The sequence below is a fragment of the Lycorma delicatula genome, chromosome 13 (genome assembly GCF_047948215.1).
Source record: "Lycorma delicatula isolate Av1 chromosome 13, ASM4794821v1, whole genome shotgun sequence".
Classification (NCBI taxonomy): Eukaryota; Metazoa; Arthropoda; class Insecta; order Hemiptera; family Fulgoridae; genus Lycorma; species Lycorma delicatula.
Genome location: NC_134467.1, coordinates 49,740,291 through 49,764,115, shown reverse-complemented (window position 1 = coordinate 49,764,115; position 23,825 = coordinate 49,740,291). Strand labels below are relative to the sequence as shown.

Genomic DNA, 23,825 nt, shown 5'->3' with positions numbered 1-23,825 from the left:
TCACATTGTTACGGGCGACGAGACGTGGATATCCTACACCGACGCAGAATCGAAACGACAGTCGATGCAGTGGCGCCATTCAAGTTCCCCAAAACCGATTAAGTTTAAGCAGTCTCTTTATTCGAGTAGAAAAATGTCGGCTACCGTTTTTTGGGACGAAAAGGGCTTCGTTTCGGTTGACTTCACGGAACGCGGGTCAACAATTACAGTCGACGTGTACTGCAAAACGCTCACCAAATTGAGACTTGCGATCCAAAATCGACGACGAGGGAAAGCGACGCCTGGCGTAATCCTCCTTCACAACAGCGCCCGTCCTCACACCGCTGCCTTAACCAAGAAGATTCAAAATCGTGGGGAACTTTATGACCGTCCTCCACATAGTCCCGACTTTGCACCTACCGATTACTTCCTCCTCTTCTTGCGTTTGAAAAAGCGGCCTGGTAGACGACGGTTTGAAAATAACAAGAAACTCGACCGCCGTTGTCAACCGGTTCATTTTCCAGGCGGTGAACTTCTGTGCAGGGGGGTTAAAGAAACCGGCGCAGCGTTACGAAAACTGCTTAGAACCGAATGGAAATTACGTGGAAGAATGATAGATATGTAGTACTGTTAAGTAAAACTCTTTTCTCACGAGTTAATTTTTTTTAAAGACCAAACGGCCCTAACTTATGAATACGCCTCATATATAAATGAAACGCAGTCTTCGTTTTGTGTACCCTAATTACTCAAAACTACTTAAACGATTTTGTTGAAAATATTATTATTTGTCCCGGGAGTGTTTACATGTTAGCACGGCATAAATTGTTTATTATATATAGGAATGACCGTACCCTGAAATTTGGCGATAGCGAAGCGTTCCGCTAATTAATAGTAACGAATAAAAATGTTTTTTTGAATAATTCTTTAAAATGATGTGAAGGAATCCACTGTTTTGTCTTTGTTCTTAAAATTTGTCTGTCGGTTGATGATTTGTGAAAAAGAGTAAATTTTGCCTTTCTTTACTGTTATCAATGGAACGACAATCCTCGGTTTTTGAGACTGTGAAAATGTTCAACCGGTTTTTTCCGAGAGACACAGGAACCTAAATTAATGGCCGAAACAGCTACTAGATAAGTCAGGCCTTTTATTCCTTACAAAATTTAATATATTCCTTTACTGTGTACGTCTTTCTTGTAAAAAATTATATTTAAAAATATTAAGATTTCTGATTTTTTCATTTAAAAAACTTGTTTTATTGAACACATCGTATTTATAAATATCAAGTGAAATTTATTATTCTAATCACATACATTGTTTATTAACGACAGCAGACACTAGTTTGAGTTACATACCGCTGTTCATTTTTACTTCTGTTACATAAATATATCTTTTGCTAGGCATAAAATCTGTTTGAGTTGACTGTAAGTAAAATACACTGCTATATTAAACAATAGGTGGTCATTCGCCCGGTTTGAGATAAGTATAATTAATAATAACGAATAAAAATGTCTTTCAAATACTTCGTTAGAACGGTGCGAGGGGAATCCATTGTTCTGTCTTTCTCAATTTAACAACGATGAAATTCAACACGGTACTGTTAATTGAAAGTAACGACGCTTCTTTGTTGTGTTTATCGAGACTAACAGTCGTTTATAAATGTATTTATCTTAAGTAAAATATTTACTTGTAAAAATATTTTATATACGTTTAATGAATCTTTATGATAAAAAATCATATAAAAATGAGCGTTACTATAATAAAAATAACGAGAACAGAAGACGGTAAGTCGGTTTTACTTTCGTGCAATGTTACTAGAAAATTAGAGAACTAAAAGAAGAATAACGGTTGCTAACGAAGCATTCATTAAAAAGGGTTATGTCGTATCAGAACCTTTTGATATCTGAACCGGACTCAGATAGCGGGATGCGTTATCGTTAATACCCTTTAATGTGTTTTAGAAAAAATAATTAGACTATGGAGCGTAGAACTAGGTAATCAGACCGGTAATTTTGGGAAGGAAAAATGGAATTAAAATCGATCGTTTGGCTTTTGCAGATGACTTTGTAATCCTCTCAGAAGATATGGAATCGACAAGACCAAAAATTAACATTTTAGATACAACAGCTAAAATAAAATAAGACCAAAAATATTTGTCGAGAAGATAAAAATACATACAGTCAGGAATAGAAAAATAGAAATAGTCCAAAAATTCAGATATCTAGGTGAAACTTATATAGCAAAATCAGTAATACAAGTCGTAGTTTCAAAAACAGAAACAGATTACGGAATAAAAAAATACATACGATAAAAAACGACATAATGGTGTATGAAACTGTACGTGTGGAAAGCTTAAACACGAACACAAATATGGAAAATATAAAAAAGAAGTAAAGGAAAATAGTTAGAAAAATATTAGGCCCTGTAAAGGATATAAAAACATTTTAATTTAGAAGCGACTATGAAATATACCGAAATATAGGAAAAATGATGGACAGAATGAAAAACAAAGATTGAAAACAGAAATAAACCGGATTAACGAGTTAAAGTGTAAAATTATATTAAAAATAAAGACGACTTTCAAATCATATTATGTCGGTATTTGGTTTCCGATAACAAAAGACCAGAAGGAAAATTTAAAATAAAATGTTTGGAAAACGCAAAGAACAACGTGCGGAGAAAATGAAGAGGTACTGGGAATAGAGAAAACAAAAAAAAAAGCGAATGAGATTGGGATTTAGTAATAAAGCGACCAAAATCAAAAAGAAAAAAATGTTTAAAGAAACCCCGAAGGACTTTGAAATAGGTCGATATGAAAACGATCGGAGAAGAATAAATGAAGCGACGAGAGAAGCGGAAGTTAACATTTCGTATTATGACGGCAAACAAAATTGTATAATACAATATTTTTTTAAATAATTTACTTCGCAACTTTTTTAGTTGTCTGCAACCACTGTCTGCGATTGTTTTCGCATTCAGATGAACCGATCTTACCGCTAACAGTAATTTAACTACCAAAACCAGTAACATAGAAACCAAAAAAAAAAACTAATATACTTTCATGGGATTTCACGTCATCAGTTATGACACAACCGATGTAATTATAGAATTGTGTCGTAATTGATGATGTGAAATTCCATGAAAGTATATTAGTTTTTTTTTGGTTTCTCTGTTACTGTGTTTTGGTGGTGGTTAAGTTGTTGCTTTTTTTTATTTAATCAGCGCCGGGGCAATATGTTGATGAATTATTTGAATTTCCAAAAAAATGTTTGTGTGTGTATATATATATATATATATATATATATATATATATATATATATATAAATATATATTTAATATATATATATATATATATTAATATATATTATATATATATAAATTAGAAAAAAAGAAGATACATTGATAAAAAATTATGTTATTTGAATTTTTTCATCGATTAGTATGTTATAGTGCATTTATATCTGCATATTTAAAACCAAGTGTCCTTTACACTCATCTGCTCAACTCCTTAACCTAGATAAGTGAATCTTAGATGCGCATTGTTTATTTTAGATAGGCACTCATTATGGAAAACTATGTCTTTAAGATGGTGGCAAAGGGGGAAAATTTTTTGAATATTTGGCCTCAAAGGGGGAGGCAATATTTTCCCTTTGTTCATTGTATTGAGTCTTATTTTGTATTCTTCTCTGTTTTTTGATGAGCTCTAGAACCTTTCTGGGTCATCGGAAAGTATTTGGAATATGGTTTTTCATTTTAATGTTCTAAGCTTAGATATTTCTTGAACGGTTATCGTATAATGTGAAAAATTGTATTTAAGAATAATTTAACGGTGAAATTTTTAGTATTATGGATAATAAACATGTGCAAGCCATAATTATATATATATATATATCATTACTTACTTACGATAACAGTCGTATAATAAAAATAATAATAAATGATGCAGTGATGTTAAAATAGAGGGAGGGTAAGAGGTTTGTGTACATACATTTGCTTGTGAATGTGTGTGTTTTACACAGCTGTGCAGCAAGCATCTTTAGTATGGTGGAATAAATGTGTACAGTACCTTGGAACCAGTTGACTTCTAATCTTTCCCATATTTGGATACATGGTCTGTCTCTGTATAGACTACGTATGCAAGAGCTAAGGTTATAATATTTGTTCGTACATTTCTCTCTCTCTCACTCATTATCTTGCGTGTCTCTTTCTTTCCTTCCCTCCCTATAACACTCGCTCACTTCTATATATATATATATATGTAGTATCTTTGTCAAGTTTTTTTAAACCTCTTACAGTATATCAGCATAGGCTGTCTTTTAAGTTATTTCTTTTTCTAACGTTTGCATTGGTTACTATTAGATTTCGTGTAGGTTTAATTCTATTTCATTCACACCGATTATATATATATAATCGGTGTAGTATATATATATATATATAGTCACTTATATCTATTAGTAAACCGACTTCTCGCCTACTTTTTTAATCTTATTCCGTTATATTTCAGCGGTTCACCATAAGCAAAACCTAATATTTGCTAATGTTGAATACGGTAACACTTTCGTTTATATGTATACGTAAATAATTTTTTATCTACGTATTTATTAATTTTTTACTCAAATCTGTTTTAGTGAAATAAAAATTAAACGAAATCTTTACTCCATATTTTAAAAATTATATTTTTTACGAAGAAAATTGTGCTAAAAATTTCATTCAATTTTTAAAAATTTTAGACGTGTTTTATTTATTGTAATAAAATTAATTACTCTGCTCTTTTTGCATTTTGTTGGTAAATAATGAAACTTATTTTGTCATTTCCGAATTTAAACGCATTTCTAATTTAAATTATTAAACGTTTGAATAATTTAATTTAATTATTTTTATAAGGGTTATTTTATTTTGTTTGTTAGGACCTCCCAGATAAGCCTTTTTTCATTGTTCTTACCAGGTATTCATTCGAGTCTCTTTTCTTTCTATTTTTGCAGTCTTACAACCTCTAGATACTTTGTGCCGTTCCTTTGCACTTTTTTTTTCTTGTTCATCGCTTCCGGTTTGTATATTGACTTCTTTCGTGTCCTCGACTACCTCTTCGGATCGGTTTCCCTTTTTTTTTATGATTAATTCACCGATTAAGCTCACAACGCGGGAATATGAAACGAAAGTTTTGTAGCGTGTGAAAAATGTCGTACCCGGGACCTCTGCATGAAAGGCTCAGATGCTACCGCTCCGCCGCGGAGATTGGCAAATATATATTTCTGTCTTTCTGTTTTTTCTGAATTGTAGAATCGTTTTAGCTAGCCTTTCCGTGAAATTAGAAGCACGGTTTTCTTTTCCCGGCTGGTACAGCTCTTCATCGGTTTATAATCTGTATATTTTCCGATCTCTTTCTGAGGAGATAACACAAACATACATAATAAGAGATGTGGCTGTTAATTAACGAGACCGATCCTGCTACAGAGGAACTGCGTATACGCCAAATTTATACGACCGACAGCTGTGTAGCGTGAAACCTTCTCTTTCGATTGTTTCCACTCCAGGTTTCTGTAGACGTATTAGGCTGGCCGTGGCCTACGTTCGGATAACATCTGTTTTTTTTTGTTTTTTTTTTTTAATTTTATTTTTAATCATTGCCCGTCGATACGGATATAAATTAATTATATAATAATTTCCACTTATCAACTATTTTTATTATTATGTCCGAACGCTTTCGGATATTAACTTATCATCAGGAACATCTATTTGGTATGCGTTATAATTATTTCCTTCGCAAATTAATATATTAAATGAATTCTCAATTTTAAAACAAAAATTATAAATACAACAATTGATCGGTAAAAATATATAAATACCAGACATCGTACTAGAATAACAAAACGTAAAAATAAATTTAATTTTGATAAACAGGGAATATATAGTTTAAAGTGCTCATATTGCGATTTGGAATATATCGGGATGACTAACCGATCTTTGTCGATCAGAATTAATGAACATACTAATTGTATGAATAAGGGAAATAAAAAACGATCCGATTTTGCTAGACGTATCTTAGAAAATAATCATGATTACAACTCAGATAATTTTATTAATATTTTTAAATATTCCAATAACTTTCATAAAACAAATATATATTCTTACAAATTTTTTTTTGTCTTCAGTCATTTGACTGGTTTAATGCAACTCGCCAAGATTCCCTATCTAGTGCTAGTAGTTTCATTTCGATATACCCCTACATCCTACATTACCAACAATTTATTTACATACTCCAAATGTTGCCTGCCTGCACAATTTTTTCCTTCTACCTGTCCCTCCAATATTAAAGCGACTATTCCAGATGCCTTAATATGTGGCCCATAAGACTGTCTCTTCTTTTAACTATATTTTTCCAAATGCTTCTTTCTTCATAGGTTTGCTGCAACACCTTTTCATTTGTGACTGTATCCGCCCGTCTGATTTTTAACATTCTCCTCTAGCACCGCATTTCAAAAGCTTTTAATCTTTTCTTCTCGGGTACTCCGATCGTCCAAGTTTCACTTCCATATAAAGCTACGCTCCAAACATATACTTTCAAAAATGTTTTCCTGACGTTTAAGTTAATTTTTGTTGTAAATAAATTATATTTCTGACTGAAGGCTTGTTTCGCCTGTGCTATTCGGCGTTTTATATCGCTCCTGCTTCGTCCATCTTTAGTAATTCTATTATCCAAATAACAAAATTCTTCTACCTCCGCAATCTTTTTCTTCCTATTTTTACATTCAGCGGTCCATCTTTGTTATTTCTACTATATTTCATTACTTTCGTTTTGTTCTTGTTTATTTTCACGCGGTAGTTCTTGCGTAGGACTTCATCCGTGCCGTTCATTGTTCCTTCTAAATCCGTTTTACTCTCGGCTAGAATTACTATATCATCAGCAAATCGTAGCATCTTTATCTTTTCACCTTGTACTGTTACTCCGGATCTAAATTGTTCTTTAACATCATTAACCGCTAGTTCTATGTAAAGATTAAAAAATAACGGGGATAGGGAACATCCTTGTCGAAATCCCTTTTATATTACGGTTTCTTTCTTATGTTTCAATTATTACTGTACTTAACTAGTAAAAGTTTGATAAATTAACAAACGAAATTTGAAAATGATGTATTATTTAAACAAATATTAAACAATAATATTGATTCTTAGGTTGGTTATACCGATTAATACTAACAAACATAACAATTGAGAGCTTCATACTGACATGACGGCAACGTCGACATTATTTTTACCTTTCACGATCAATTGTATTTATAATTTTTGTTTTTAAATTTAAAATTAATATATTAATTTGTGAAGGAAATAATGTTCCTGATGATGGATTAATATGCGAAAGCGCTCGGACGTAATAATAAAAATAGTTGGTAAATGGAAATTATTACCTATTAATTTTTTATTTTGCCGAAAAAATGATTCATGTTTTATTAGTGCGAAGAATTGTCGTGAAATTTCATTTGAAACTTGGGAAAACCGCTTCTGAAACTTATCTTTTATTAAAAAAAGTATACAGCAATGAATTTTTTATACGTACACGGGTTTTTGAGTGGTTTAAGCGTTTCCAAGATGGCTGAGAAGACGTTGAAGTTGATGTTCGCCCGAGTCTTGTTTTTTCGATATTCATGGGATCGGGTTCCTGAAGGTCGATTAATCAACATTGCTACCTTGAGGTCCTTGCCCAACTCCTTGAAAAAATAAGAAAAAACTACCCGAAATGTGGAAGAACAAGTCACGGGTTGTTAATTAGGATAACGCACCGGCTCACATTTCATTGTCTGTCAAGACATTTCTAGCCGAGTTAATATTATCAGTATATTTAGATTTTTTGTTATTTTATTCCGTTTGATTTTCATAGTGGAGTGGTAGTATTTCTGCCTTTGATTTGGAGTTTCTAGGTTCATGTCCCAATCAGGCATGGAATTTTTTATGCACTACAAAAATTCAATATCGTTCATCGACAGCTTTTATAGAATAGCAGCTTGTTGTGAAAAATAAAAAAAAATAAATATGCTTGTAATATTTATTTTAAGTGTTCTTTTTTTGTTTGTCATTCCTACTTAGGATTTTTTTTCAATTTTTATCTCCAGTTGTTTTATAGCCATTTACTTTACGACAAATATTAATATTTTTAATTTATTTATTTTATTTTCATATTTAAATTAAATTTTTTAAGCAAATTAAATGGAAACAAAAAATACATTTTCACTGCAGTTTTCACTTTTTAAATACATATAGTATAATATAATTTTGTTATTTTTTTTAAATGTGATATTTGTACCGCAATTTCATTATCAGTCCATATATTGTAATAACAGAATAATTAATTTTCTTTCTGTAACTAAGGTAGTAAACATATGATCTCTGTAAATAAACTTTAAGACTAGCTTTTTGGCAGCCAAATTGGCAACACTGTAAAGTTACTAGTAAACATATGGATGTATGAACACCTTATTTATATTAGGTGTTATTATTTTTAGTCTATAGCCATGTGAGACGTTAACAAACATTTCGTGAAACGAGTTTTTGTTGTGCGTTACAAAAATGAGTTATACTAAGCAGCTATACAATGTGCAGTCACGTTTTATGTTAAACTCTGTGACAACGCTACTGATCAAATTTGAAAAGGCATTTGGAGATGACGCTCTGTCATGAGCCCAAGTGTTTAGGTTGTTCAATGCATTTTCAGATGTCAGTAGCGGATGATCACGCTCTGGAAGACTGTTAACTTCAAAAAGTGATGACAGTGTTGAGCGAATCAGAGACTTGATACTGCACGACCGACCATTAACTGTCAGAATGATTGCAGAACAGTTGAATTTGAACAGTACCACAACCCATCAAATTTTGATAAAGAATTGGACATGGAAAAAGTTTGTGCAAAATTGGCCCCAAAAAAACCCCTCGCTGTTGAACAGAAAAACAACTGGATGGAAGTGCGCCGCGATCTTCTAGGGCGAATTGAAACTGATCCTGATTTTCTAAAAAATGTTATTATCGGTGATGAATCTTGGATATTTGAGTACGACCCAGAAACAAACCGTCAGAGCAAGGAGTGACACACTCACCACATCCCAAAAAAATAAATATGAACAAATCAAAACCGTGCTAATTTGTTTCTTCAATAGTAATGGCATCGTCCATAAGGAGTTTTTGCCTACAGGACAGACTATAAATCAATATGTCTACTGAGAAGTTCTTGAAAGACTGCGGAAAAGAGTTGCCGGCGTGAGACCAGCCATCAAAGACAATTGGATGCTGCTTCATGACAGTGCACCTTGTCACACGGCTCTCTCAATTAATGAATTTTTGGCAAAGAAAAACATTCCTGTAGCTCCGTGTAACCACCTTATTCACCTGACTTGAGTCCCTGCGACTTTTTCCCGTTGCCAACTTTAAAAAAACACCCGAAAGGACACCATTTTGGAACAGTAGAAAACATTTAAAAAAATGTAACTGACAATCTGAAGGATATTCCGGTTTCTGAATTCCAACACTGCTATGAAGATGGGAAAACCGTTTGAAGCTTTGTGTGGGTTCCCAAGGGAACTATTTCAAAGATGATAAGAGTCCATGTATAATTGGATTATAAATAAAACGTTTTTCTGAACCGGTCTCATTTTGTTATTTACAGACCTCATATATGTTTATGATTTTAATGTTTTTTTTTAATTAATCAGTCATAAAAAATCCATTTTGAAGAAGTAGAGATCTCTGTGAAAGTATTATTTAATAGAGATTAGAAAAAAGGGAATAGGTGTAACAGATATTAATAAAAATTTGTAAAAGTGGTAAAAAATATTACAATAAACACCGGTGTAAACAGTAAATTAATACTACTCTTCAGTATGAAAATTTTAAAAGTGTACATATTAAAAATTAATTGTCCGGGTTGAGTAGTTTATAATCTACTCTCCTGCTATGATAAACGACCCAGCTTCAATTCCTGGCTACTGTCTGGAGAATTTTAGTAAATCAATCACGACAATGCAATGAAAACATTTGAAGATTGTTAACTAGATAATCATAACTTCTTAGATGATCATGATCTGTAGCGGTTCATAACTTTTTTCATTGCCCCTCTCATTTTTAATTGTTTCTTTCAACCGGAACTTTGGACATTATAGGTAAATTATTACATTCTTACATCTACATTGTAAATTTACATTTTCACAACTTGATTGCCTGTACTTGGCCGTTACTCTTAATTTTGTGTTATCATTCATTCAAAGATGTTTTGCCGTTACAGAGTTTATATGAAAATCTCAATTAATGATTTTATTACAGATCTTGAAAAGTCTGTTCTTCATAGCAAACAAATGTATCGTTAACTGTATATGAAGTATAGTATTATTGAACAGCTGTTAAATATGTGAACACTGATAATTGATAATTTAATATATGAAAGAAAAAATCTTCCTCGAGAGAAATTATAAATAATTTTTAATTTCCTGATTTTACAGTTACGCTGTATATATTTTATAAGGCATGCTAATCGATCGAAATTTGGCGTGCTCAGGTTTTTGCAGATCGTTTTGTTTTGTGACCCTTTTCTAACAAAAAAAGAATGCTTCTACCATTGAAAAATTTAGGAATTATGTATGAATTTACCGATGCGTATATGTTTTTTGCTTGATGTCTTCTGACTGGATAGAATGGTGACAGGAACATTGAATGGTGAAGGTGCTCTGTTTGGGGCATTGATGTCATTCAGTTTTTATCGCTATCGGTCAAGGGGGCAGGTTGATACAAATCTTTTGTGTCATTGTATCTTAAAATTTGATTCAAAGGGTAGATGAATTTTTTAAATAATTAACTTCCCCTTAGGTAGCTAAGGTACTTTCGATGCCGCGTGGTCTTATTCGGTTCGCTTATAAAAAAGTAGGGGCAAAAAAATATTACTCTTTGAACAAAATTGGTTAAAGGAACTGCATCAAGTACAGTCACTATGGGTCCCGAATCTCAAAATTTTACTCAACGCTATTAAGAATACTACTTAAAAATAAGTTGTAATACACTTTGTTCATTGCATCTCTTTTGTTGAGATATAGTATATAAATGGTTTGAAAAAACATTAGCTTAACATAAATATGTTTAGGCATAGAGTTGTGTGTAGAAAAAAATGTCTTATATTGAAATATAAACCAAACTTCATGTAGTAGGAAAATGATCAAATAAAAGTTTAACTTTGACAGAATGTGTTTTGATTTAATTTTTCATACAGTTGAAAATGGAATCGTCCATACAGTTCCATGAAGATAAAGTCATACTTACTCATAAGTAATTTTTGGAAAAAAAAAGAACGATTGCCAATTTTGAAAATAAATTGTTGTATAGTTAGTTAGTTGTATAAATTTTGAATAGTTGTATTCATGAACACTGTTCAATATAAATATGAAATAAATCGTGAAAAATACTTGATGGAATGCATTCTGATTTAATTTTTTTCAAAGAATAGAAGATACAATTTATTATATGACTAGTATTTTAACATACGTATGCGGTAAGATTTTGGAATTTAAGTTTCTATTATTTTTTAATTTTATGCTAATTGAAATATAATCTTGTGAAAATGTTCCAAAATTAAAAATATTACTTCACTGTATAAAGGAAACTTACAGGAATGAATCAGTGAAATGTGTAATAACTAAAAATAAATCAAGTAAACCTATGTAATTTGCAAGAATTATGATGTGATTAAGATTTCTCTGTAATTTATTATTATTATGTCACTGTATATATATATATATATATATATATATATATATATATAATCAAATTTAAATGTTACCGATAATTTTTTTTTGCCTTGAAAGTTGTTCATATTATAATTTGAAATTAATTGTAAGATAAAACCATTAATTAAATTCCTTATTTGCAGTCATTTACCTTGAGAAAAGTTTCCCTTTTTATTAAAAAAAATTCCCTTTTTGCTGAAATTTCTAAAAAGCTTTTTTTATATTTGTAATATTTTTACTTTTGACATTTGATATTTTTAGTTTTGACATAAAATATAACAAACAAAAGTGTAGTGCAATCGATTAAAAATTGTATAATACCAAATGTTTTGAAGCCTTTGAGTACAAATGTTATTTGTCGATTGCATTCTGTATCGTTCGGTAAACTCTTTAAAGTAATGTAAGATCTCAGTTTTCAGTACCTTTTTAAATATACACTTTTACAATATCTATTTATAGAGAAATGTACTTTATATTGATTTACATTTTAAATATTCTATAAAAATGTTCAAGACATGATACATAAATTAAATTATTAGTTAATTAAAATAAATTTTTATTTTCTCATTAATATTATAATGTATACTATATAAGAGAAAGTATGGTAACCGGATCAAATTTTCCACGTCAGTGTTTTCGCCGGTATCGATTCCTTAACAAAAGACACAGTAATATATATCTATATACGTATGGGCCATTGAAGCCATTTAATTTTGGTCGTAAGGGGCAAGGAGATACAGATTTACGAGTCATCTCTCAAGGTGTTGCTCAAAAGTTATATAAATTTTTTTAATATAATTTAATGCTCTTTAGGTAAGATATATTTTTGTGGTGTTTAGATGTAATTCTGTTTTTGTCATTTGTGGGGACTTTAGAGTCACATTCTTGTGAAAAATTAGATGATTCCATACATTAATATGTCATTTTGGTTATTTACTCGAGTAATTTAATTCAGGGGTAAGGAGGATAATGCTATTTTTTTCCTTTTTTCACTTTTATCATTTTTCTTTATATTTTCAGATTGGATGGATCATTTTTTTTGAAATTTTGTACAATGAGTTCTGAAAAAGTCATTGATGCTATTTAATTTTGGTTGCAATTTTTCTAAGATGGGTGGACAGGTACAGGGTCTCTATGGGTCCTTATCTCAAAAGTTTACTCCAGAGTAGAATAATTTTTTTACATAATTCTTTCGCTCCCTCATTTACTTTAATGAACCGCTTGATTTTTCTCCTGTAATAATTTGTTGTGAAAGAAGTACTCGACAACCAGAGTTGTATAACATTCTTAGAGTGGCTGGAGTGTTACACAACTCTGTCACCATTTTCATGTATATATTTATTAATATTTGTATCAAATCTATCGATTGTTTAAAAAAAAAAAATGAATTCAGAGCAAGTTTATTTAGAATACATTTACTGGATTTATTATTTTGGTTGTGCAAGGCTTTGAGTTTTTTATAGCCTCAGGATATTTTTAAAACAATATGGAGCTTTTCATTCTTCTCACTTTTATTATAAAATTCTATCGTTTTTTGATATAAAATTATTTTAATTGTTGCAATTGAATTGTTCAACTGAAGTTGTTTTGATGATCATTCTGTTATCTTTTATTAAAAAACCAACTGATTTTTTTACTCTATTGTAAAAAATGTTATTATTTTAAGTAGATTTATATATAACTTTCTATAGAGAAATGACATTGCATGCCTACACACAGTCTTAGCCTATGTGGGCACAATTACCTTGTAGTAAATAATGACTTAAATAAATTAGTGATTATTTCTTTGTTTCAAACTTGTATACTTTAAAAGTTTTTTTTTAAAGTGTATACTTTAAAAGTTTTTTTTTAAAGTGTATACTTTAAAAACGCTTTAACACATCTTTCTGTGTGTGTTTTGTGTGGTTTATTTACCTGTTAGTACTTTCATTTTCATTGATGCATTCGAATATAATGAATTGCATATTATGTTTATGCCTGACGTTTAGAACTTGTTCTCGAAATGTGTTACGATGTTGTATGCGGTTGGAAGATAGTCTTAAAATCGAATTATTTGTAAATTTATTGAATTTACAGACACATTCAATGCACACGGTTTATAACTTTCCGACTTGTACAGTTAAAAATTATTATTTTAATAATTAATCTGGTTGAGCACACCTCTTAAGATCGGCTGGATATGAAAGCCATTATTCACTAGCCAAGGCTGCTGAATATGATAAGCATCTTTGAAATTTTGAAAAATGTTTAATTCTTTGTTATTTTTGAAAAGATTTTTCCTGTATATTTTATTTTGATTTCTTTTTATAGATTAAAACCATCAGGAATGTAGGGGAATGTTAGGTGGCAACTCCCACATTAAGATAGAGATCTTAATGTGGGAGTTGCCACCTAAGACATTCAAGAAAGTTTGAATGGTAAATTCATTGCCTAAACTTCCTGTGAAGGTGTGAAATTAATACCCTTTCAGGTTAAAGCTCGTAATACAATTCTTTTCTTCGATCCATTTTCCTAACGGATAACCTGCTTTCCACCGAGTTATCGGCTTATAAAGTACTAGGGTTATCTTAGCAGAGGAATTCTTATGCATTGCATGTTGCAGATGTTGAAAAAAAACATCATTGCTCCTGCCCGACACTAAAGCTGAAACTCTCCTCAGATTATTACCTAGAATAAAGAAATTTCATTTGAGGAATCAATATGCAGCCGGTGTATTTCAGTAAAATCATGTTTGCCGGTGATCTGGTCAGTAGCACTGACCGTTACCGTAAAATGTTAAGGTTTGTTATGAAGAGCTCTTTAAAGTAAAGCGATCGTGAATGAATTTATTTAAATAAAACAAAATAATGGTTGTCAGTAGTAATCACAAAAAACATAGTATTAATTAAAATAGAGGTTTTCTTGTGGAAAAGATTTCTACATTCCGGTATTTTGGTGTTGTTAGAGAAGATTGCAAAATTGAAGCTGAAATGAACAATAGAATAGGAGCCAGCAGTTGACCGTACGTAAAAGAGGCTTTATCGGGAAAAAGATAAAGATAACAGTTCATAATTCAATCTACACTTATGTTTGTAAGTCTGGAACCATTGGAAAAAATATCACAGTTCATTTTAAGTAATAGAAATGCGGTATTTGTTGTGCCGATTAAAAATGTAACTAGAAGAGGTAGAATCAACTGATTAAGGATGGTTTAAATATGAAACATCTGTGAGGCAGGATGGAGAGAACTCAGCTGTAGTAGTTTGGTCATCTTATTATAATATGAACTCAGATACTTTTAAATTCATGGTGTTTGCCAATAACGGAAGGTAAACAACCAAGAGATAGGCCTAGAAAAACACGGGAAGGCCATCTTATCTAATTTTTGGCTACCCACGGTTAGCTTGAACAAGAAAAGAAAAGGTTGCAGCAAAAGGTCGAACAAGTAGGAAGACTCCGACATCCTCAGCAAAGTAGAAGAGAAATGGAATAATTAAAGTAAAATATTTTTCTTCTTTTAGTTTAATTTTTTTAAATATATGTTTTGTTTTTGTATACATTTTTATGCCCAAACTTGAACCAAATTCTTTTTTCCCAGTACAAGGAATCACAGAAGGGGATCTTTTAGGATTAGTAGTCACTGTAGCACTAAAAGTGAAAACATTGCTAAACATTGATCTATTTATTACTAGTTCCTAAATTTTCATATAACCCTTTTTTCCAGAGCCAACACTAATTTTGGTGATTGAAAAATCTCAATAAATAATGAATTGGAATTATTAGATGAATTGTAAAAAAAAAGTCATTTTTATTTTATAAAAATCATATTTAATAATTAACTTTGTTAATATTTCTGTTACAGCGACCGGCATGGAGAGAATGACGTTATTACCGAGATGGTACATATTTACATCATTAATTTTCTACGTATTTATATTAAGTTGTTATAATACAATTATACTAGTCAACGGGCAAGCTACACAAAATCCATGCAGTATTAAACAGACATGTCACGAATGTATACAAACGCCATCATGTGCTTGGTGCTCGCAGCCAGTAAGTTATTTCTGTTTAAAAATTAATCATTAGGTTTTAATTGTATCTTTTTTTTTTATTATTATGAGAAGGAACTGGCCAATTGTTCCAATAATTCTTGATTAAATATGCAGGTGGTAATTTTTTTTTCCAGTCATTTGATTGGTTTGATCCAGCTCTCCAAGATTCCCTATCTAGTGCTAGTCGTTTCATTTCAGTATATCCCCTACATCCTACATCCCTAACAGTTTGTTTTACATATTCCAAAAGTTACCTACCTGCATGCACAATTTTTTCTTTCTGCCTGTGCCTCCAATATTAAAGCAATTATTCCAGGATGCCTTAATACGTGGCCTATAATAAGTCTGTCTCTTCTTTTAGCTATATTTTTCCAAACGCTTCTTTCTTCATCGATTTGCCGCAACACCTCTTCATTTGTCACTTTATCCACCCGTCTGATTTTTAACATTCTTCTGTTGCACCGCATTTCAAAAGCTTCTAATCTTTTCTTCTCAGGTACTGTGATCGTCCAAGTTTCACTTCCATATAAAGCGATGCTCTAAACATGTACTTTAAAAAATCTTTTCCTGACATTTAAATTAATTTTTGATGTAAATAAATTATATTTCTGACTGAAGGCTCGTTTCGCCTGTGCTATTTGGCGTTTTATATCACTCCTGCTTCGTCCATCTTTAGTAATTCTACTTCCCAAATAAAATTCTTCTACCTCCATAATCTTTTCTCTTCCTATTTTTTACATTCAGTGGTCCATCTTGGTTATTTCTACTACATTTCATTACTTTTGTTTTGTTCTTGTTTATTTTTACGCGATAGTTCTTGTGTAGAACTTCATCCGTGCCGTTCATAGTTTCTTCTAAATTCTTTTTACTCTCATCTAGAATTAATATATCAGCAAATTGTAGCATCTTTATCTTTTCACCTTGTACTGTTACTCTGGATCTAAATTGTTCTTTAACATCATTAACCGCTAGTTCTATGTAAAGTTAAAAAGTAACGGGGAAAGGGAGCATCGTGTGCAGTCTACCACATTAGGGCTAATGTTCTTTAATATCTTCTCTTTTGCAAATTTTGTAATGAAAATGAAGGATTTGACCATCTTGTACTGCACATAGATGTGCGATAGTTGTCTAAAAACAATTATCTTGTCGCTTTGTCATCCTTTGGAAGAGTTCATTTCTAAATGAAAAGGAGATTGGAAAACAGTTGTTTGCCATGGAAATGGAAATATTTTTTACCTCTTAGTTGGAATGCGTTTGAAAAACTGAATTCACGTAATAAGCTGCAGTAAGGACATAGTTGTGAGATTTAATATTTATTAAAGAAGCCATTAGTGATTGCTAGAAAACTCAAATTGTACAACCTTAATATCTTACGGCGTTTAACCAGTTTCCATACCTTCAATTAGCAGTAATTTAAAAGACGATTGTATTGTGTATGTTGATCATTTTTTTAAAAATTGATGAAAACTTGCAAGTTTGGTTGCAACTGAACCAGATTGGATTGCCGATTCCATTTAAGGTAAATGTTGAAATTGATTTATGTGAGGAATTTGTTGAATTGCATTCTGATGAGACAGTTCAAAGTTTATTGAAAACAGGAAAACATGATGTTTGGAAGAATAGTGACATTACTTGTAAATATCCGCTATCATCAGAGAAAACTAAAATATGTGTCATTGCTTTCGCACCATCTGATGTTGTGGAATCTGGCTTTAGTTGTGTAACTAAAGCCAGCAAAAAATAGTAACAAAAATATTTACGTTAGCAAAAATAGTAACTGATTTGATATAGTAAAAAGAAGTTATCTTTGATTCTCACAAAATTGGAGACGGATATTAAAATGCTAATATCAAAACAACAGTCAGAAGGATCTCATTTGTAGGGCCTATTTAATGAGATCCTATTTAATAGCCTTAGGAAGAAATTTATATGTTTGAAATATTTTTTCCTAATTTTCTCATTACAAGTAAAAAAAATTAGTTTCGGTTTTACTGATTAAAATTTTCAAAATTTGTAATTTATATTTTTTTTAATATTGGAATTGTCTAATTATTAGCTTTTACTAACATACGAATAAATATTACTTTTAGAAATATTACATATGCGTATATGTGTGCAGGTCCATACACGTAAAGTTAGGACTCTGGGTCCACAAGCAAAAAAAGGTTAGGAACCCTTGGTGTAAATGGACATAATGATTTTCACTTAACACATGATGAGATAATAAAAGCATTGACTTTTCTGGAAAATAATAATCCATTTTATAGTGATGTAACTGCTGATATAGAACAATATCTAGCTTCCATTAAATGGTAGTGTAGAATCACTGGCTCTGTCTGTTTGTCGTTAGACCCCTCTAATTATTATTATTATTATATATCGCTTCACTGAATTCCAGTGGTGGAGTAGTAGTGTCTTTCATCGAGGTCCTGGCTTTGAATTCCAGTCAAGACAGGAATTTTTCACTTGCTACAAAAATTTATGTCTTGCCAATCAGTATAATTAGGTAGTAGGTCTGTAGTTTCTTAGAAAAGCAATAAATTATTGTAATTATGATCTATTAATGTTCCACTACCGGGTAAAGAACTTGCAAATATAAACATTTTTCCCTGTCTAATTCAGTAAAAATTAGAAACTAATATGTCATCCATCTTTCTTTCGGTTCCTCTTCTGTTCATTTTGTACATATTTGCCCTCACTTTCATCTATCCTTCTCATCAAATGTTTTTTCTATTATTGGTTTAGTTTCTATGTTCTACATCTTTCATGTTCATTCTTGACTGATTTTTTCCATATATTAAAATGTTCTGATAATGATGTGTGCTGGCAATATCAAGTGCTGAACGTAGAAAACTGATGATCAATTAAAATGAAAGTACCCAAATTTACAAGTTATTTTATTTAAAACAAAATCGTAACAGATTATAGTATATTTACAAATTTGTAAAAATTTTAAATATTAAAGCTCAAAAATAGGGGATCATTTTAAAGTTTAATGATTACATTTTTTTATTATAAAAATAAATAAATTATTACGGTTGTTTATTAAAAATTCAATTTTTAGTAAAATAATTTTTTAAATAAATGATAATAATTTAAAAAATGTTGATTATATAATCGTTTAAATATAGAAGAAAGTATTTTTAAGTAATGTTAATCAGTTTAAAAGAATTTTTTACAAATTAACAAAGCATACAAACTCCTGCGTGTTTATTTATTTTTATCTTTCATTTTTTCAAAAAATCTTTAAAACAGTTTTATTAAAAATATTTATACATTGTTATTTTTAATAAATAGTACGAGGAGCAGATGTGAAAAAAATTATAATACACACTAGAGTGTAATGGGAAAAGAAAATATACAAAGCAACAAGCTTCACTCTCACTACTCGCATTAGAAAACTGATTGGCTCACACCCTCTCATTTTCTGTTAATTGTCATTGTTATGGCAGTACACCTGCTATGTTGACTAAGTAAAAACAGCCTAAATAGAGGGAAGGTACTTTAAAATGGTTTGTACTCGGTGTCTTAAGCGTGAAAGATGCTTTTTAATTCTCAAAAACTGCATGTTTGCCGGTTTGATAATTAATAAAATTCAATGATTTTATTTTAAAGTGGTGTTTGTCAGGGTGATGATTACGATTAGCATGTTTGGCTTCCTGTATGGAGGATTCTCCATAGTTTTAAGTCCAAGCCAGGCCAGAGCTGTTTTTCTATTTAATGCCACAAATTCTTCAGCTCTGTCTCTCAACTTATAATGCAGTTTTAAATTTTAATTAGTAAATTATTCTGGTCGGCCAATCCAGAGACGTAAGAAAGAAATATAAGTACATTCATTTGCACAAGCATTGCATGCAGTTGTGTATGAGCTTTGATTCAATAAGGTAGTGCAAGTATCGAGGAACTTCTAGGATATCATAGTAATAATCACTATATTTAAAAATTTATAAGTATTTTTATGTATATTATTAATCTGTTGTACAGGATTTCGGGGAGTACAAACGTTGTTTTCAACCATTACCAGCAGGTAGCACCACCAGTAGCGGTACAAGTAGTAGTAGCAGTAGTACTAGTACCGGTAGTAACGTGAAACAATGTAAAGAAGAATTTGTTTATAATCCGCAAAATGAATACGCTACATTAATCGCTAAATCTTTAACGAAAACTTCAGGAGCCGGTGCTGCTGCTTCTCGTGGTACTTCATCCGCAACTTCCGTATTTACACAAACATCATCTTCATCGTCTTCATCATCATCAAGTTTTAGTTCATCTAGTTCTAGTTCTAGCCAACATCAAGAAGTTGTACAAATTTATCCACAGAAAATCCAATTGAAATTAAGATTAAGTAAGTGGCAAAAAGTAAGAATTAAATAACTATTATATTTAATTGTTTAATGAAGTTTGTTTTAAGTCTTTCGGAATTATTATCGAAATGTACAGATGTCAAAAATTTGTTCATGAAATGCTAATGTTTCATTTACCAGATGTTTAAAATATGAGGATTGTTTAGAAAATTCTCGGCTTGACAAAGAAAACTTAACAATTTTTCAAAATTTTTTATTATTATTATTCTTCAATATACATTGCAGTTTGATATATTTAGACATTTAACTTAACTTTTCAACCTTTTTAATACCCTCACTATAATTAAATTTGTTCAACTCTGCAAAATAAGCAATTTGTCACCTTTGACCTCATTATTTCTAATGCAGCTTGCCCATTTCTCAATTTTCATTCAGCGTGGCATTTCTTCAATTTTTGAAAGAAATTGCTGAGATCCAAATACAGAGCATGTGGAAGCACTTCAAAACATAGGTCATAAAATTTGGCAGCAACAACCCAGATGTGTGTGCGGGCTTATTATTGTGATAGAACTGTTAAAAAACTTCATTGAATCATTTAAGGATTGCAGTTGCTAAGCATGTTTGAGGTAGTAAATAATTGTTGAATTATAAACAAACTGCAATCATGTTTATCGACTTAAACGAATACATTATATTGTCTGATGATAGTTGTTGAAGGCGCTTAGGTAAATTACAAAATGCACACTTATAAAATAGGCTTAAATTCGATTTGTATGTAAACAACGCAACACGATTGTCGTAATTGAAAATGCAATAAAGATTTATTAAGAACGAATAAATTCATGTGAGATGTTAACGCAGTTAGTAAAGAGACCCGACTGACAAAGCAACCAAAGAGGTTAGAACGCCCTACTGGTCAGTAGGAAAACTAACACTTTCAATTACCATCATCTTAATAAAGGTTTTAAAATTCTGATTCTAACTGTGACTTAACAAAAACATTATGTTGTTTTTACCCAAATGTGGACATTTAGCCTGATTAGCACCCTTCAATCAATCCAGTAATGAAGTACTTTCCAGTTACAGTCCTGCTTTATCCAGGTAGTCTATGAACACTGCACCTTGAGAATCCCAAAAATAATCATACCTGTGAATTTTCCTGCTGATGGAACTATTTTCGCTTTCTTTGGCCCATTTTCATCAGCTCCTATCCACACTTTGGAATGCTGTTTGGTCTTTGGCAACTATTATAATTCATCAAAGAAACTCAATGGAGGATTTAAATAAGTCTATACACCCTTGAGAAGTATTCAGTCAAATGAGTTTTTAGTCAACTGTTAACAAATGCGGCACCCATCGAGTGGAATGTTTTTCATATATATATAAAAAAATTGAAAATTTTTATGTAAAATGTAGTGGATAGTGTTTATCAAGTTGTTTGCAATGTCAGCACCTCACATTCAGTCGTGGATTATTTAATACAGCATTGTGTATTTTTATAACAATTTCACCGATCACAGAGGTTTGTAGCATCTTGAATTTATGTACAGACATGTTTAAATTCAGAAGTCACTTTTTTACTGTCAAAAATAAAGAGGAAGAATCCTTTAAAGTGGAATCTAATTCTTTTTATATATCCATCGAGGTTAAACTTTTTGAACCAGTACCTTCATTTTATTTATTTTTCAGAAAATATCAAAAACTTTGTTGTTCTACTCAATTGTCACAAACGAGCAACGAAATGTGTGCTTCTGAAACTTTACATCTCTGTTAGGCCAAGAACTTTCTAAATGACCCGTGTTTGCTTAAAACGCCAATGTCCAGTAAGACTCACTAAATGGTTGTCGGGACAAGAATTCTTTGGAGCATATGAGGAAACACCAAAATAAAAATATCTTACGTAGCTGATCGCACACAAAAATAATCACACCATAAATATTATATTTAAAAACTATGAAATTTTAAGAAATAAGTTATGATATTAGAGCAATTTGAGAAATATTACATTTACAAATTTAAAAATAAACAGATGTTAATGAATTTAAAGGAGATTATCCAGGGGATATTTTATTTAAGTTATTAGAAAAGGTATATAAAGTTTGTCATACCGATTGGCACTGTTTTTTTATAAATACTGATAAATGTAATGCAATTATATTGAAACCTTTATGTACCAATTTTTTACTTTTAACATTCTTTATGTCATAAGTATGTGTAATTATCGTGTCACATTTCTTTACATTTGTTTTATTTGCGTGATCATAATTAATATAATTTTTTTTTTCTTTTATAGATAAAATGCAGAAAATAACGTTCTTTTATGAGCAAGCCGAAGATTATCCGGTTGATTTGTATTATTTGATGGACTTATCGCAAAGTATGAAAGATGATAAGGATAATTTATCAAAACTTGGTGATGAACTCGCGTCTAATATGATGAGTATAACATCTAATTTTAGATTGGGATTTGGAAGTTTTGTGGATAAGGTCGTTATGCCATATGTTAGTACTGTCCCAGAAAAGTGAGTAAATTATTTATTTTTCTTTTTTAGTTCATTAGTTAATGTTTTATCTTATATTTATATTTGTGTGTGTGGGTGTGTTTTTTTTCAATTTTGGTTATCTTGTTTGTTTTTTTTTTGTAGTATTATTAAAAATTGATTTTACATGAATAAAAAACAAAATGCAAGTATTACTAAAAACCATCTGTAAGTTTAACAAGTGACAAGATATATTTCATCTTTAAAATGTTTTTCAATAATTTAGATTTATTTATCCATGGTCCATTTTGTTATAATGATTTCATGGTAATAACATATTTTAAAGATGGAACCTGCTCAAAGCAGCACTTCAATGAACTATTTTTTATATATACGAGAGTTATTTTTTTTCAAGGTCCGATCGGTCACGAAATTAAAACCACGGTGAAAATAAAATATTTTTTATTTGTAACAAGTACTTACATAGTTATGCTATTTCTCTACATAGTCGCCACTCTGATTTAGACATTTGTCGTAGCGTGGTACCAACTTTCCAATACCCTTGTCATAGAACGGAGCCTTCTATGTTTTTAGCCATGTTTCTACGCCGGTCTGCAGCTCGATGTCTGTGCCAAAATGTTATCCTCCTAGCCAGCGTTTCATGTGAGCAAATAGGTGAAAATCATATGGAGCCAAGTTCGGGCTGTGTAGTGGGTGGTCAAACACTTCCCAATGAAAACGCTGCAGGAGCTTCTTTGTTACTGCTGCAGTGTGCGGCTGAGCGTTGTCGTGGAGAAAGACAATGCCTGATGACAACATTCCTCTCCGCTTATTCTGAATCGCCCTTCCTAGACATTGAAGAGTCACGCAGCATGAGGCTGTAGTGATGGTCGTGCCGCACTCCATGAATTCCACCAAGAGAACTCCATTCCGGTCCCAGAACAAAGTAGCCATACGCTTTCTGTTTGAGAAGGTTCGCTTGAACTTCTTTAGTTTACTGGGAGAATGAGAATGCATCCGCTGTTTGGATTGTTCTTTCGTTTCTTCAGTTTCAAAATTGACCCGTGTCTCGTCCCCTGTGACAGTTTTGTTCAAAAAATCTTCTCCTTTATTGTGGTAGCGCTGGAGAAACGTTAGGGAGGTGTCCATTCTCATTGTTTTGTGATGTCGGACAGCATCTTGGGAACCCATCTCGCACACAGTTTGCGGTACTGAAGTCGAAGTCTCTCACTCACAATGGTGTAGAGAGCTGACCTTGAAATTTCAGAAAATGA

General features: G+C 31.3%; 1 protein-coding gene across 2 annotated transcripts in view; it reads left to right on the top strand.

Annotated features, from left to right (window-relative positions):
• LOC142333729 (integrin beta-PS-like) overlaps positions 1 to 23,825 on the top strand; it is a 120,721-nt gene that overhangs the window by 38,208 nt on the left and 58,688 nt on the right. For both annotated transcript variants that reach the window (XM_075381175.1, XM_075381176.1), the window contains exons 2-4: positions 15,575 to 15,768; positions 19,752 to 20,112; positions 22,365 to 22,593. In XM_075381175.1, the coding sequence (XP_075237290.1) occupies positions 15,583 to 15,768; positions 19,752 to 20,112; positions 22,365 to 22,593 (776 nt within the window). In that variant the 5' untranslated portion in view covers positions 15,575 to 15,582. The remainder of the gene's footprint in view (positions 1 to 15,574; positions 15,769 to 19,751; positions 20,113 to 22,364; positions 22,594 to 23,825) is intronic.